The sequence below is a fragment of the Lissotriton vulgaris genome, chromosome 10 (genome assembly GCF_964263255.1).
Source record: "Lissotriton vulgaris chromosome 10, aLisVul1.2, whole genome shotgun sequence".
Lineage (NCBI taxonomy): Eukaryota > Metazoa > Chordata > Amphibia > Caudata > Salamandridae > Lissotriton > Lissotriton vulgaris.
In genome coordinates this window covers 979781881-979799764 of record NC_141698.1, presented here as the reverse complement: position 1 = coordinate 979799764, position 17884 = coordinate 979781881, and the positions used below count along the sequence as shown (strand labels likewise).

General features: G+C 46.4%; 1 protein-coding gene across 2 annotated transcripts in view; it reads left to right on the top strand.

Annotated features, from left to right (window-relative positions):
* The window catches only part of TMEM106B (transmembrane protein 106B), a 111832-nt gene that overhangs the window by 61941 nt on the left and 32007 nt on the right, over positions 1-17884 (top strand). For both annotated transcript variants that reach the window (XM_086941981.1, XM_086941982.1), the window contains exons 5-6: positions 13888-14028; positions 14505-14554. In XM_086941981.1, the coding sequence (XP_086798107.1) occupies positions 13888-14028; positions 14505-14554 (191 nt within the window). The remainder of the gene's footprint in view (positions 1-13887; positions 14029-14504; positions 14555-17884) is intronic.

Here is a 17884-nt window from a genome sequence, read left to right as displayed (position 1 = left end):
GGCGTGTGGCCCGGGCCCTTTCCTCCTTACTGCGCTCAAGATCCCATTGATCCTTTTGCCATAGGATTAGGTTGTCCCTAAGTTTGGACTGGTTGTCTGATTCACCCACCGGTATGTCTCTCTCTTCACAGAACCTTTCCAACTCTAACATACTGTATCTAAACAGACCACATAAATCAAAAGCAGGCTCCATTTTGGCGGACGTTCTTGAGAAAAGTTTAACACAAGAACCTAGGTGTCTGAGCTAAAAACAGGAGTACACAATTCAAAAAATGACACCCATAGGAGAAGAAATAATGGAACTTCAAAAAACAATAATCTCCAAAATGTGATTATCTAAAATGCAGAGTTTTGTGGTGCAGCCAGCTGTCACTGCGGTACAGCGCAAACGCAAGTCCTTCTCCCACCGCTGACCAACAATGTTAGAAATGGGATTTCCGGTTGGCTAAGGCTTGCGCTAAAGTCAGGCAGACCCACCATTCTATGTCAGGGCAAGGAAGTCACTCACCAAGATAACCCCTGATCACCCCCTTGGTAGCTTGGCACGAGCAGTCAGGCTTATCCCGGAGGCGATGTGTAAAGCGTTTGCGCGCGCACCCAGCAACAACACCCAAGGCCCACCACAAAGGAAACTCCACACAAGGTTATATATAAAAATAGCCTTTGTACTATACCAAACACATTAGATAATAAATACACAATTTACAATGTGCCATAGGCACGGGCAGAATTTACAGGGGATTATATATACAGGACCGGGCCACAGGGACCACTGTCGGGAATAAGCACTTTTAGAACTATCACTTGGTAGAATTAGCACTTATGATAACTGTAGCAACCAAATAGCAAATGTAGCACACAACCAGTAACCACTGGTAAGAGATAAGTACCTCCTACGCAACCCCAACCACCTTAGGAAAATATCACGCAGGGAACCATGAGCTCACTAGTATAACTATACTAGGTAAAACAACCACCTAAGCATAAAAACACATTCAGAGGTATAGGCACAAAGACATTGTACATAATGCAGAAATCACATTAGGCAGGTAATCCCAATTGCGCAAAAGAATCACATAGGGCATAAACACGTAGAACTGTCCCCCAGGCCAACTGGCCTCTCAGGGGCTGAAACGCCCTTTGTCCAGAATGTTAGGGCAGGCTGCCAAGGCAGTCAAAGAAGATTCACCAGGGCCTAAACGTAGCAGCTGCCCGGTAAGTTCTGGGCGGCTGGGGAAACTGAGCCTGGCGCCTGCGTGCCTCCTGGTTCTCTTCTGGGGCCCTAAATAAACACTGCCAACTGTGGGGGGAGCGGCCCGCTGCCAGACGGGTCCGCTCTACCTCCCGAAATGCCCCCAAATCACGTGTGAGTCCCACTCGTGGAACTCTGAAAAGAACAAGGACCTCTTGGTGTTAGAGCCTCCTGGGCTCTAAGTACGAAATGGCCCCAGGAGCCTTCTAGGCTCTCAAATAACAATGCTGCCCGCTTTGAGCCTCGTGTGCTCTAAAAACTGAATGCCCCTGAGCCTCGCAGGCTCAATCAGGGATGCCCCTGGCGTTGTTGGAGTTCCTCTCTGGGGGACTCAAAATCACAAATGTCCCCTGAGACTCTCGTGGGCTCGAAAGAAAGAATGCCCCCATGAACTGGGTTGGAAGGGGGAGCGGCCCACTGCCTTCCGGGGCCGCTCACGGGATGTGCCTGGGTCCCCAAGGGGCCTTTAAAGAGCAAGGGTGCCCCCGGAGCCCTCGTGGGCTCTGCAGACGCAACTGGGGCCTCAGGAGAGCCTCGCAGGCTTTAAGTAAACAAATGCCCCCAGGACTGCCAAAACAGAGCCCCACTCACCAGGGCTCCTGCTGACGGTCTTCTTCCTCGCGGTCAGGCTGTGGGATCAAACGGAGCCCCACTCACCAGGACTCCTGCTTCCGGTCACCAGACTCCTCGCCCTGCGGTCTCCGCTCTTCGTTGTGGACTGTGCGGTCTGGTAGGCGGCTGGGCCAGGCACCGACCATGTGCCTCGGGCCCCCCTCCGCCTTACTTCCTTGGTTGCGGCAGCACTTGCGGATCTCTCCCCCCACCCTGCCGGGGAGCTCCGCAATCACTTCTGCCCGTAACACTGCCCACAACCGGGCAAATGAGGCTTCACTTCCGGGTCGCGGCTGCAGCACGCTACGCCCACGGGCCACGGCGGTGATTTCTTTGCACAAAATGAGGGGTGGGCACCCTCGAAACCCACCATAAAAGTAGAAACGGGGTGGGCACCCATTAAGGCACCAAAAGTCAGCAAATAAGCGAGGTGGGCTACCGCGACGCAACAACCACCCTCACAGAGGAATCCCTCGCCAGGGGATTCCCTCTCCAAGGATGCACACGGAGGGAAGGTACTGCGCTACCTGGGCACTGAAAGGGACAACCAGACCCTTGAAGGTTTAAAGGCACAGCACAAGGGTTCCAGGGCAAAGAAAAAGTCTTGAGAAAGTCAGGGGGCAAAGGCTGGGCCCAGGGGCCAGCTCACATGCCCTCCAGGCAGGGAGGCAGTCCCCAGTGGTGGTCCTCCTGGCGCCCAGCAGCAGGCCCCCCTCAGATTAGGATCAGGAGAAAAACATTTTGCAAGGGGTCACAGCTCCTTTTTTTTACACATAAATCCTTTGTCCTTCGTTGCAGGGTGGGGGGAAAACCAGTCACAGCTGGTTTTGGAGCACTCTGATGTGCTCAACCCATCTTCCCATTCACTGGCCAGGCTAGGGACATTAGACGCACCACAGGGGGCGGATCCAGCATTGTGTGGGGAAAGCCCAGTCCTATTCTGGTCCCAGGTGCACTCCTCCCCGGCCATCAACATGCAGATCTCCCATTCACCACCGGGGCAGACCCATCCTGACTCCTGGAGCCTGGCACACCAGCCAGCTCCAGCCAATCACAAGCCAGACAGCCAATTCACATAATTTACACACAGGCCAACTTCTAGAAGCGGCACTTCCACACTAGACATAATAATGCCGCAGACATCATCACGCAGCATTTAATCACACGAGTCCGCACATACCAAACTCGCACCTGCACTCCCCACGCATCAGGATCTACTAGGGTCACATACATTCCCCATGCATTCCTATGGGAGGGCAGGCCAACCTCACTACATGCACACACTTTACCCTGGGACACAGTGGTAAAGTGCACAGAAGCCAAAAATCACTAACACCAACTCACCATTAAAAGCAAAAAGTTCAGCGGTGAACCTGCAAGAAGGACAAAGTCCAACACAGATCCATGCTGAACCCTGGGGGAATTCTCATACCTGGTTATGGTAAAAAAGGAAGGATGTTGCAGTTTTTTTTAACTCTGGGGCAGTGTAAAGCAACCAGTAGGGCCTCGCAATATGGTTAGTTATGAGGCAGAATAGATGGGAAATCAGATTTGGATATTGTCCCCTGGTAGTAGGGGTGCTTGTGTCCTCCCAATTTGACCTACAGAGGAGGGACCAGATAGCTGTGGTTCCATCCATAGTTGTACTTTTCCTTTTAGATTGGGAAGTCTTTCATTCCCATAGGGCAGAAATAACCAAAGTTCTTTAATCTGCATGCCGGCCTCCTCTTTTGCACCTAGCTGAGGGATAAAAGCCGTTGGTGGCCTGAGCACTCAGGGCTGGGTGTATAACCGGTTAAAGCAAGCAGTTGTGGGTTCTAGGGGAAGAGGTGGATTAGATAAAATGCACGGTTGCCGATTTGCTTGGACATTGCCTGCCCGCTCTTTTTTTTTGGGGCAAGTTTACAATGGCATAAGTTGCGGTAATAGAGATAATACATTATATTTCTCCTCAGGCATAATGTTTATGGAAGCACCTATATTGATGGAAGGTATCAAACAACCATTTTTCTTTCAGGGTGATCCTCAGACAATGTTTGAATGGCTTTGGTTCTTTGGCTTGTTGACTTTTGTTTGGATGGCATTTTCGTTCCCAGGCAGTGAGTTCCACATGTGCACACTTTTCATGGGTAAATACCGACATGGTACAGCCATCTTCTTCACTTTCACTTGATTCTGAAACCGAAGAACTGTTTGGTAATGATGTAGATGGCAATCGACTCCGTTCAGTGTTGAATTGTCGTAACTGATTTTAACTTGTGGGTGTGCGTCAAACGTTTTGCCTTCGCTCCGTGACGCACTTGTTAGGTCTCGCACCTGGCGATACAGCGCGAAGCGCTGTCGCTAACGAGACCTATAGTTGTCGACTATGCTTTCAAGGGCTTTTAAGTGCCACAGGATATGGGCACGCGCAGTCTGCAGGTCGGACTGGATCGGTGAAAGCGCACGTTCACCATGTAAACTATGCCTATCTCCTGTCTCCCTTGCAAGCCTCCTGCAGTTACTTTCACTTTCCCTCCCCCCTCTGCCGTCGGCACCACGGCCCATCACCGCGCACCGAAGTGCTCCTTTCACACCAGCACAATCCCATTTTCCTCGTGCCACTAAGACCGGCTCCCCAGCCCGACCAAGCCCCCCCTGCCCCCAAGAGGAAACGTAAAAACTCACCCAGTGTGGCGGCTGGCTGCGGCGCGTTACTGGAGCACTCCAGCTCCTCAAAATTTCTTGCAGCACGATGCAGGGCTATCTCCTTAGGCATAGGAGCCCCGCACTACTATCTGCTTCCTCTTTGGTGCCAGTGCTCCCTCTTCATCACGGGAGCCCCGTAAGGGGACAGGCGCTGCATACACAATTTGCACGCGCGAGCCACAGCGCACGCAAAATTTAACTTTCACCGCGCATGCGCGGCCAGGCCTCGCCCTCCCAGGTCTCCTCCCCGCCAGGATGTGCAGTTCTGCGGCAACAGGGACCGTGGGCGAACCTTAGGTCCTAGGCTAACAAGCTTAGCTTGGCTCCCGCCTGCCTTTAACATCTGGTGTTGTACCTTGGCCTGAAAGTGCCTGGGACAGGCGACGAGGAACGGTGGGCCGGATATTGCAGCTAACTAATGGTTGTACAGACGGACTGCTCAGCTCAGCGATGCTAGGAGTGGTGATGCGACCCTCTACACAGACTTGCTCAGACACCGGGTAAGAGGTGAGTGATGCGGTTCTTACGAACGGCTCTCAGGGCGTCACTGTGCTGCGAGGCCTCCTCGGCCTTAATAGATTGGTGGCCGAGGAGCGGGCCACGGGGCTTCCATGATGGCTGAGCCTCTTTCCCTCACATCCCCTTTGATTGTACGTATATGCTTGCCCAGGAACTAGTACTGCCTCGATCCCGCTGGCCTGTTGTTGGTGATTGCTCGACTGGCATCTGCCAGGGGACCGATAACTGGTGCGACCGCCGTACTGGAGGCCCATACTGTCCCCTTGTCTGTCTGTCCGGGGCCCACTCCAGCTTACCAATTTGGGCTTTGCTCAAAAGGCGTATCCCCCTTCATATCCTTAGGCGACTAATACCTTAATGCGCATTTCTTATCCCAGACTACGGCCTCTGTCACACCCATACACCCCTGCATTTGAACCTGCCTGCCAGACCTTACTAATCTGATAATGCTCCCAACACAGCGACTGTCACCGACTGCGACTTAAGACCGCACGTGTCAACTGCCCTCCACTCTGGCCTTCCCCTACTCTCTCCTAGAATAAGTCCTTTGTACCATACACTTCTCTTTGAGCACATACACTCCTGCACATGCTTGTTTTATATATTGTGATTTTCTTTATTCAAGCTAGGATTCTCAGCCCAGCAACACTACGTTGCTGGGCAGGGTCTGGCGTGATCCAATATTTGTGATCTGGGCTGAAAGGTCTCAGCTGTTTTTCTTGTTAAATTTGTATTTATTTTTTAAGACAAAAGTAGGCACAACAAACCTTAAGCCTTCCGCCAGGCTGCTACGCTTGTATTTTTGTTTGAGAGTAGCAACTGAACTGATCAAACTAAAGCAAATAAGAAACCCTTTGAACAGGGATGAGGTTTGCAAAATATGTCTTGCACAATAGCCAACCACTGAGCACCTGAAAATACCGACCAGCAGATCAGTGTGCAGCGGCCTCTGGCAGTGACGTGGTGATCTCACAGCGGCACCTAAAAGTTGGTCACAGCCTACCCTGATGTGGTGAACGTATCCATTGTGACGAGGATATAAACGCAGGTTCATTTATTTCATCAGGGAAATTCACGAATCTATTAAAAGGAAGGTGTGTGTGTGGTTTAAGTTGAATCTGAATACACAGAGTGCTTAATTTGATCTCTCCACCAGTGCTGCCCATTTCCAGGGTTACTGAAAACCAAGATGGTTAGTCTTGATTCCACCTCTTGCCTCTTTCTTCCATCACCCTACACTTCCTGTTCTTTCTCTGATTCTTGTAGGTTCTTTGTTATCCCTCTTCATCCCTCTGTCAATGTTTTCCTCTGTCTCTTCCTCCTCTTTTATCTCCTTTTCTGCCTTTTGTCAGTTAAATAAGTATTGGCAAAAGGGCTCACGTCTTTAAAAAAAAAAAAGAAGCTAGTTAGGCAAAATAGGTGTGACTTCACCACACGTGACATCACCGCGCTTAACATCACAGGAAGTGACATCACTACGTGTGACATCACAAGAAGTGGCATCACATGATGTAACATCAGAGGAAGTGACACCAGATCTTAAGACCTCACATATGTTTAGCAGGTCAATCATGAGTAGATTTGAGCCCATTACAATATTTAAACAAACTATTTTCATTGAGGTTGTGTCAAAATACTGACACAACCCCTGTACAAAATCTGGGCCTGAACTTATGCATTTATTTATTTTTGCAAACCTTGCACAAAAAAAAAGCATTTTCTACACAATAGGTCTCGCATTATTAAAGTTTGAGCTATTGGTGTTGCATGATTATTAGCAATGCCAATAGCTCAAACTTTAATAATGTGAGACCTATTGCATTGCAAATGCTTGTTTTTTCCTTTGCTTTACGATCGTCACAAAATGGTTCTCCTTTCCACAGCCTTTATATATCTGTCCAATGGTGGGACATTTGCCTCTGTGTGGAAACAAAAATCCACATCTAAAACAAAACTTATTTTTACATGTAGACATCACTTTGTGTCCTTCAGTCTTTTGCTTTGGCTTACTTTACACACTCATGACAGATTCATTTTGGAAACCTCTAGCCTCCATGTCATCAACTCCCCTGTCAGTATGCTTTTCAACTCTGGCAGCCATTAACACTCGCTCCAGACTAAAGGTGTCTCTCAGCATTTGTCGTCTGAATTAATCTAACAAAAACTCAAAGATGTATAGCATCATTAAATTAATTGAACTTACAGTGTTTGAGTATACGAGTCTCTCCAGAAATTCATCAATGGTTTCTCCAACTTTGTCATTCTTGACTTAAAATGTATCTTTCATATTCCGCATTGGATTAAATTTGAGATTCAAAGTTTCTTCAATTTGACGATATGTGATTGCTTCATCAGTTTGTGCCATCTTCCTTATGACTTCTTTTAAAACATCATCAGCAAGATTTTTGGGGCATTTGATCATCTCTTCAAGAGCATCAATGAACTCTTCAATCCTCCCTATCCAATCAATCCATCTATCAAAATAAATTTGTTTTTTGGAGGTATTGAACATTGGTGGAGATTTCATGAGCTCAGCAGCGTTGTAGACCAGTTTGGAACTTAATGATACTTCTTGTGCATCGCTGTAACTTGGTGTATGCAACTCATCTGTGAGACTTTGCAATGTGCTGGCCTCTGGATTATCTTTAATGATAGCCGGAAACGTGACTTTCTTCACTGCCAGCTGAAAAAGTTAACTTTTCTGAGAGCTCTCTGCTCTTTATTCTTCGAAGACCTGTGAAGTTGTTCTGAGCCCCACGCAGCAGTTTTGGTGATTATCCACTTCAGGTATGGACTTCTCGGTAAGCACAACCTTGTGTACGTCTCCCAGAGCCACTTAACCAAGTGCAGCAGTACAATGTCTCTCCCTTTAAAGGGCTTGGTAAGTCAATTATTTATTTTCTAAATGTCAGTTTGCAACTTTGACACCTAGTGTATCTCTTTGCATCACTTTCGTTTGCAGCATTATTTTGCAGTTTTCCATTATCACTGACTGCGCTTTGAAAACCTGGTTGTATCCGCCTTCAGCATCAACACTCCATCTAACATATGACTTTATCTTGAATGGCAGCACAATACCTTAATCCATGGCCTGACCAGCAGTTTCTCATCCACCGATGTGTAGATTCTCTGCAATACGTTTGTTATCTTCAACTGCTTCACAGCGGCTGCGACTGTGCTTTGTCTCCACATATTAAGTGTTGATTCTGAACTTCAATGGCGGCACATGTGGCATGCACACCCAGTTTGCTTGGGCCATGACAAAAACTCTGGGAGAGCACTGTCACTTGTCAGTTTTCTTATCCGCTGTCTCATCACCAAATTTAGCATTCTCTCCAGCCTGGGTACCAGCTGATGCCTACGGCACACATGGAGCTTAGTATTACACGTCTTTATTCGCCTGCGTGCAACTGTGAGCTCAACACTCTAAATCAGCTTTCATTGCATTCCGCTATAAAACTTACATTACTGCTCTATGGAGTCCACCAGGAGCCAAAAGGGTTCCGTCATTGCTAACTTGCAAGACACCACAGGCAACATACTTAACAAACACATCCAACAATCTAAATGTCAACTTGGATACAGTAACTGCGATGTTTGTTTTACATCAAGCCGTCCAATTGATCCTTAAAAAAACTGGCACAGTCCCTGTCAAGAAATGCTGACTTGGTGAAGATTCACAAAGCGTCCTATGGCCATCTAATCACCCATTCCTATGACACAACAAATATGCAGCCCTATTTAAAACCGGCATTAAGCAGAAACTGTAGACACTTAAGGGCCCAATACGATGTCATTCATACGAGCGTCCAATCAACATCGTCCGACATCAATGCAGAAAGGAGACCTCCCAACAAGGAGTCGGTGGTCCAGCTTCCATTAGTATGGTGCAACCGCCTTCACGGCGGTCAGAAAGTGCATTTTTTCTATTGAGGTTTGTGCTGGAGGTTGCAGCACAAGCCTCAATAGAAAATATACACTTTTAAAACATCCATGCATTATGTGGCTGTCATAATGCATTGCCTACCAACATGCACGTATGTTTGGGGAGGCACCGAGTAACTTAGTTCGACTTATGATATTTGGAAACATTATGTGTTTTGCCTTAATGAAACCAAACACAAAGAGATGATGGACGGAGTGCTGAAACTTTTCAAACACTCACCCCCAGTCACAGATCTGGGTTGAATTCATCATCATTCTTTAGCTCACTTCGCCTCCTCAGTTCAGACCAAGTGATATGCAAATCAGTCTTGACCCTGTGCCTCATGGGAACAGTCCAGCCTGAACTGTTAAGCCAAGTCTTATCACTGGATTCAAGCTAGCCTGGCTGATGACGGCTCATTAGCCAGAAACTGGCCCCAGGATGCTTGTTTCCGGTCCAGGGAATACATGGCTTGGCAGTTCGGGCTGGACTGTTCCCTTGAGGCACAGGATCAGACTGATTTGCATATGGCCATGTCTGAACTGGGGTGGCGGAGTGAGCTAAATAATGATGATGGATTAAACCCAGATCAGTTGACTGGGGGTGAGTACTTGCATTGTCCAACTCTCCGTCCATCATCCCCTTTGGTTTTGCATCCCTAGACCGGAAACAAGCATCCTGGGACCGGTTTCGGTATATCAAACCAAGAACAATTTGCACAATAGCAAGTTGGTATAAATTTTTAAGTCCAGATCCTTATTCAGAACGCCTTTGATTTTATACATGTCCTCTTAATGTCTAGATTAAAAACAATCATATGTACTGCATGTATATAATTGTGTTTGTATCCTGTTGCATATTGCACCAATTTGTCTGTGGCCACTATGCCAAGTTAAACGTGTTGGCTGTCACCATACTTCTTCCTTTTAACATGCTTGTGATAATGGTTTATGAAATAAAAGAACCGCCTGAAACAAAACTTTAGAAAAATGACATTATTATTATATTTTTATTTTTTTAAACCTTTATTGTACAGTTCAATAAAATTACAAGCACGGGCCAACAACCGCAGGGGCCGGCCGCAACACCAGAAGAAGACCCACTATATTATCAAATGACACAGTTATTCAGCCAACAACCCTGCGGTCCGGCAGCGAATCAGGATAAACATTGTATTGAACTCACAACACATTACAGAATAAGACGAAGGTTTCATTTTATCTGTAACCCCCCCCCAATCTAAAAAGCAAGGAAAAAGAAAGACATATCTGGTGCCATACATTCGAACACTATGATAAAGTGAGCAGGTACAAAAATAGAATAATCACAGATCAATTTAAAGGGAACGACCGAGACGCCTGCGCTAGCAAGCACAAAACAGGATGTACGACAAAGCAATCTATAACCCAACGCAGTCGCCCGCACACAGACCCCGCCCACCCATTGGCGCCAGGATAGAAAAAGAAGTATGGTTATCAGATACTGGAATACATACGAAATCAGGATAATACCCCAACATTATGAAAGGAGAGCGAAAGGAAAGCGTGAGATAAAAAGACCATAAAAACTAAACTAACTATAGACCCACCCCCCCACCCTGCACCCCTGCATGTGGCTTTCGCCTAACCCCAACTAGCAGCGTGCCTGTCACCCCGACTAACTAAACTACAAAAAGTAAAAGACGAATGGAGGAAGAGAATGTCATACAAACTCCCGGTCACCTGTCCCCCCGCCTGATACGAACAACCCCTGTCCTAAAACCACAGAATACTCAAAAATATTATAGACAGAGCCAGATAGGGGAGACGTTGAACACCGCCCAACCTCCCACAAGCATTACGTTAGCGAATCCCTTGTCCTCGAATAGCCCCGAAATCAGACCCAGACCGACAGTCTCATCCTTTACCCCTCCGATCTTTCATGCAGACTCTATCTGGTAACACCATCAGCACCCCAGGAGAGTCAAAGTTCGTAGGAAGTTCAATTAAGATTAATATGAGACCAGTCGAACACATTGAGTCTCTGCAAGCATCCGCCACCGGTAAGATCTCCCTCACCGACATGTAGTCCAGATATCCTTTCCTCCGTAGATGTAAAAGAACCACAAGGGCGGGAAGCGACGGTAGTGACTTTCGGTTTTTGCTAGTCGTAGTTTCAAGGAGTGAAAAAACAGGTAGCTTCACAATAATCGGCTGCGATGGTGAATGCAGTGATACCCCCGTGAAACAATTCCGCAAGTATTCTGCAAACAGGTCCATGGCGTCAAAACTTTATCGCGCACGGGGTCTCCATCCTCCTTTACTACGGGCATCGTGGGAGAATCAGTTCGTTGAAAGTCATGCAATAGAACGGAGCCCAGACTCGGTCGCCCAGTTTCGATGTCACCAGCGATCATTTTATGGACAATGGTCTCCAGATGCAGTTGAAGTACCCCGATGGCAGCCATTACGGTCTTCAAGGACGGCTCACAATTCATCCGATCCGCCTCCACTCGCTCGGTTCCAAGCATGGGCGGGTTCCTCAGAGAGCCGGGTCTCTCCGGGAGAAGAGGCAAGAGCAGAGCGGACGGCAACGGAGGGTGCATTGTCGGTCAGCAGTAGGCCACCACGAGCGAGGGTCCTGGCCCAGCAGACCCGGGAGGTGGCAACCATGCATTGTCGGCTATATGCATGGTTTTTCACCCGCCGCAATTCTCATGTCACTCATGTTTTTAAAATTGTTCCTTACATGCTGATACTTATATACAATTTCTGTTTTTCCTTCCCCCTTGCCTCCCATTTCCTTCATGTAAAGTAATGTGATAATAAGCATTGTGTTAATAATTGTTGAACAAAATAATAATGCTGATAATTCTTGTCCTGATGATGATGTCATAATTTAAAAAGGCATCGAAACGTCGTCGACAAAAAACCCCATATGCAATATGATGAATGCTATATTGTTTGATGCAATGGTATGGTTATGTTTAAGAGATTGAGTCTGTAGCACTGAACAATAGTATACAGACAGATTTTCGCTTTGCCTTTTTGGCCATTTCTTTGTTGTTTTGTCTTACATGTTGTGGGTCACGGCTGTGCCCACTTGTTATCTTGGTCTTAAAACTCCCTCTATGAACTTGATCATTTAAAATAAAATTCTTGTCCGGCTGGACAAAGAAACATACTACTTATTAGGTGTATGATTATTATTTTTTGCTATCCTGTCCACATATAGGGACCATTGTCTTTTGCAACTGTGTGTGTGCTACACATGCATGGCTGGCCCTCTCTCGTCCAAAGTCAGCCACCTGTTTGTGCATGCACGAGGGACCATCTTTGAATGGGTTGGAGGCCCAACCACACAGAATGCATCCGCTCGCAGGTCATCCACAGGATGTGGCTCAGTGGTAGCCTCAAAGTTTTTTTTAAAAAAATGTAAAAAATTAAGTTACAACATGTTTAGTTAACATTAACAAAACATTAAAACCTTGGCACTTAATAGTACAGGTGTCTGTGAGGAGCACCATATTAAGGTTTGGCAGACACTGCAACAAACCAATAGATAAAAAGGTTTGGCTAAAACCACTATAAATATTATTTACATATTTTTAGTGAAATCAAAAGGTGCTGGTCATCTCCAAACGTGGTAGACCAGTTTTGGTAGGCAATAGTAGGTCGAAAACACATTGGCCTATCAGGCAAACACAATAGAAGTCAGGTGTTTTCTCCACTAAAGCGTATCACATTTTCTGACCATAAATAATAAACTTTACAAATATACATAATTTTGACAAATAACTTGAAGAAAACCCAGCACTTTACTATGGTCTGCTTTTGAGTTTTATGTTAATCTATGGGAAGAAAATTAATTGAGTAGCCAAGCAACTACAGACCAGAAAGAAGAAGGTTACCCAGAGGCTGGGCCTGGATTCACAGTCCTATATACATGTGCTTCACTTCCCATTCATTACTGTGGTCGACACGCTGAACGTTTGCTTTAATAAGTAAGACTCGCCACGCATAGGCAAAAATAAAGGTAAGAGGGTAGAGAAGTAGGATTGTTAGATGTTAGTACTGCGAGTATCTTAATTAGGTTTGATTTGTGTGGGCTCTTTTGCCAAATGGAACTGTGGGTCGGTCTCCTTCATCATTTGGCTTTACTTCAGAACTTTTAGACTCTGGCATAAGAAATTGTCAATAACATCTTTGATAAGCCCACAGGAGTATTTTAGTCTGACTATTTTTCTAAAGGCTGTTCGGGTTTATCCTTCCTCCTCCAATGAAACGAGGGAGGGACTATTCCATATCTAAATTAAGTTAGCAAGCAGCCCAGTAGCTTTGGGAGAAGAGCCCTGACAATTCACACAAAAATGGATGCTACAGAAAAAAGTTTTACAATATGTTCTGTAGAATCCTTTTTTCACATGCTTTTGTCTGTGCTTGCTCCCCGGTACTGCTACCTATACAAGCATTTGCAGAGCCACTAGGTCTGACTTTTGTACAGCATGTACATGCCCAAACTGTACGCCATATGAATGTCACACCGGTTGTCTTTGCCAATGCATGTTCATTTTGGCTTCTCTGTGTCCTGATGGCTCAGCAAGGAAATAGTTTATCCAGTGCCTTCCTGAACCAATCTTGCAGATATTGTGTGCCAACTTTTGTAGACACTCCTTTATTAAATCTAACACAGTTCATTATTATAAATCTAGCAAGTGTGTGTTTTCCTTTAGTGATTCCCTTGGTGTTTGGGAATACTTCCATCGATTAATGATAAATGTATGCTGTTGAATGCTCAAAATGTAACTTATTTATTTAATTTCTCATGCATGCATTTTGTGGTTTTGCTCAATATGTTTGTTGCCCTTGAATTGTGTGTCCATTATTTTATTCTTTTTTTTTTTTCTTTACAGAATACATTAAACATAACAAACAACAATTATTACTCAGTGGACGTGTCAAACATCATTGGGCAAGTTCAGTTTTCCAAAACTGTAATTGGAAAATCACGCTTAAACAATGTTACAAGTATAGGACCACTAGATAAGAAACAGGTAAGGTGCTTTACAAAGTTGAGACTTTACAAGATTAGATGTTGGGTTTTTTAGTTGCTTACTGTTAGCATTGTAAAACACAAGAATGAAAAGAGTGTACTAATTTGAATAAAATACGAACAAACACCTCATTGCAGTTTTGTTATTTTAAGAGTTGACAATGGCATGCTACGTAATAGCAAAATACTTTTGGTATTTCCATAAGAATTACCAAATATTAATTGTCCTAAAGTTCCTTTATATATAATATATATATTTTGTTACCATTGTATTTAGTGTATTGCACTTCAGTCTAAACTTTGAATTTGAATGGTTAGTTCCGTCTACAGAATATACAGAATCTAGAGAAATAATGCATAAGGAACTAAATGGTCTTTTTAGATACAGTTTCTAAAGTATTCTCATGCAAGGTTCTAGATAGGTTTTGTGCTTTGTGAGTCCATTGTATTGAAATGATAACCTCCCTTTATTTGCAGATTGACTACACGGTGCCAACATCACTTGCCGATGAATTGAGCTACATGTTGTAAGTGACTAATTCTAATTTGCATGCATCTGATCATACAATATGTTAATTAAGCCATTACGTTTTTTTCTTCAATCGTTTTCCTAAATGTTTGTGCTAAACTGTCTGTTCTAGTATTTATGATGTCATTATTTGTATAAACCTAACTCTTTGCTGTGTTTAAATGGAATCTTTACAAAATGATGTACTTAAGGATACGTATTTCCCTCTTGCTTTTTCCAATAACAAAAGAACGCTTTCTTTTAAAATGTTGCGAAATAGGAAGAGCTAGAGGTATGTTGAGTAAGAAGAGTCGTTGCCAAAGTGACCGATTTCCAACTAGGCTTCTGTGCCCTTTAATTGCACAAAATGAGAATTGTCAAAGAAGTATGTTCAGATTTTTGTTTCTTTTTGTGTAAAGACAATTCCCAGAGTATCTAGGAAGGTGGTGGGTGATGTTTGCATTAAAGAGGAGGAATGGCAGCATGAGCTGTACTGTAATGGTTATTTTCGAATAAGGGTGTGCTCTTGATGTGGTACTAGATCCAGAGACCACACATCTACCTTATTTACCTAAGAAGCAGTACTACACTAGATCTGCTCCTAGGAACAGGTAAAGAGCTGTTAGGAAGCGTATGCCACCAGCTTTTCCTTCTCCATGTACCCTCAGTTTCAAAATGGAGGCCCTTCCTGTTAGATGTTTTTTCAAAGCAAAGGGACATTACAGTAATGATGACAACTGTGCACTAGTATGTTACTATGTGGCTCATAAAAAAAATCTATCTGCCTTTCGATTGAGGAAAATCTTGAAAACCAAACATTTTAGACTAACATTCAAATAAATGACCAACTTCAGCAAATTAATGATTGAAGATTGGCACATTCAGGTCAATACTAGGCATCTTTCTGGACTCTAATTTCCTCTGACTCATTTGTTCTCATTCATACTGTTTTCCCTTTTACCTAACACTAAGGCTTGGATTATGAGGTGTGTGTTGTTATTACAAAACTCCTATCTAAATGGATACGTTATATAAGAGTAATTGATTTCAGACTAGACAAATTCAATGTTTATTAAAGAGAAGAAAGAGTCTAAAAATGACTCTCCAGTACCAGTTCAATCTGTAACTTACAGGAATGGGCTCCAACTTCACGCTGAATCTTCTTTTAAGCAGCAGATCTTTCCCACCATTTTTTAATAGAAGCTATATCAAATCAAGCCGGTCAATCAAGCAATCCCATAATTTGTATAGCGCGCTGCTCACCCGGAGGGGTCTCAAGGCGATGGGGGGGGGGAGGGGTCTGTCACTGCTCGAAAAGCCAGGTCTTGAGTTGCTTCCTGAAGGAGAGAATGTCCTGGGTCATCCGTAGGTGGATGGGGAGGTAGTTCCATGTCTTGGCCGACAGGTAGGAGAAGGATCTTCCTCCAGCGGTGGCTCTGCGGATGCGTGGTACGGCGGCGAGGGCGAGGTTGGTCGATCATAGATGGCGGGTGGGCGTGTAGAAAGTCAGGCGGTTGTTGAGGTACTTGGGGCCCAGGTCGTGGAGAGCCTTGTGTGCGTTGGTGAGGAGTCTGAAAGTGATCCTCTTGCTGACGGGGAGCCAGTGCAGGTCTCTCAGGTGGACAGAGATGTGGTTGTGTCGGGGGATGTCCAGGATGAGTCGTGCGGAGGCGTTCTGTATGCGCTGGAGTCTTTTCTGTAGTGTGGCTGTGGTTCCTGCGTAGAGGGTGTTCCCGTAGTCCAGTCGGCTGGTGACGAGTGCCTGGGTGACCGGATTCCTGGTTTCGGTGGGGATCCATCGGAAGATCTTGTGGAGAATGCGCAGGGTGTTGAAGCACGATGATGAAACGGCGTTGACTTGTCTGGTCATCGAGAGGGAGGAGTCCAGGATGAAGCCCAGGTTATGTGGGTGGTCCGTTGGCTTGGGAGTGGTGCCCAGGGCAGGGGACCACCAGGAGTTGTCCCAGGCGGAGGGCGATGATCCCAGGATGAGGACTTCTGTCTTGTCTGAGTTCAGTTTCAGGCGGCTGTTCTTCATCCACTCGGCGACGTCTTTCATCCCATCGTGAAGGCTGGCTCTGGCAGTGGCGGGGTCGTTGGTGAGGGAGAGGATCAGCTGGGTGTCGTCGGCGTAGGAGATGATGTTGAATTTGTGTTGGCGTGCGATGGCTGCGAGAGGGCTCATGTAGACGTTGAAGAGGGTTGGGCTGACGCATGATCCTTGTGGTACGCCGCAGATGACTTCGGTGGCCTCTGATCTGAACGGGGGAGGCGGACTCTCTGGGTTCTTCTGGTGAGGAACGAGATGATCCACTCCAGTGCCTTCTCTTGGATTCCGATGTTGCTGAGGCGCTGTACTAGGGTGCGGTGGCAGACAGTGTCGAATGCTGCAGCGAGGTCCAGGAGGATGAGGGCCGCTTTTTCCCCGTTGTCGAGCAGGGAACTGATGTCATCGGTGGCTGCGATCAGGGCGGTCTCGGTGCTGTGGTTGGCTCGAAAACCGGACTGCGAGGGGTCGAGGGATCTGTTCGTCTCGAGGAAGGCAGTGAGCTGTCTGTTGACGGTCTTCTCAATGACTTTGGCAGGAAAAGGGAAGAGCGAGATGGGGCGGAATTTTTTGAGGTCGGTGGGGTCCGCTGTTGGTTTCTTCAGAGCGGCGCTGAGCTCGGCATGCTTCCAGCTCTCCGGGAAGGTGGCAGTGTTGAAGGAGATGCTGATGATGTCCGGAGTTGGGGTGCGATGATGGAGTCGGCCTTGTTGAAGACGTGGTGGGGGCAGGGGTCGGTTGGGGATCCCGAGTGGTTGGTGTTCATCGTGCGGGTGGTGTCTTCGGTGCTGATCGGGGTCCAGGCGCAGAGGGTGGTGGTGGGGGGCGCTGGTTCGGTAGTTGGGTGCGTGGTAGGGGCGCCGAAGCTGTTGTGTATGTCGGTGATCTTGCGGTGGAAGAAGGAGGCGAGTGAGTCGCAGAGGTCTTGCGAGGGGGTGATGTCGTTGTTTCCGGCGCTGGGGTTGGAGAACTCTTTGACGATGCTGAAGAGTTCCTTGCTGTTGTGGGTGTTGTTGTCCAGTCGTTCTTTGAGTGTTGTTCTTTTGGTGGTGCGGATCAGCTGGTGGTGTTTGCGGGTGGCGTTCTTGAGGGCAGTCATGTTTTCTGTGGTCTGATCGTTGCGCCAGGCTTTCACGAGGGTGCAGCAGTTCTTCTTGGAGTTTTTGAGTTCGTCGGTGAACCAAGAGGCTTTCTTGCTGCCGGGTCTGCTGGGGGGGTTCTTCAGTGGTGCGAGGTCATCTGCGCAGTTGGTGAGCCACTGTGTGAAGATGCGGGCTGCTTCGTTGGGGTCCGTTGTGCTGG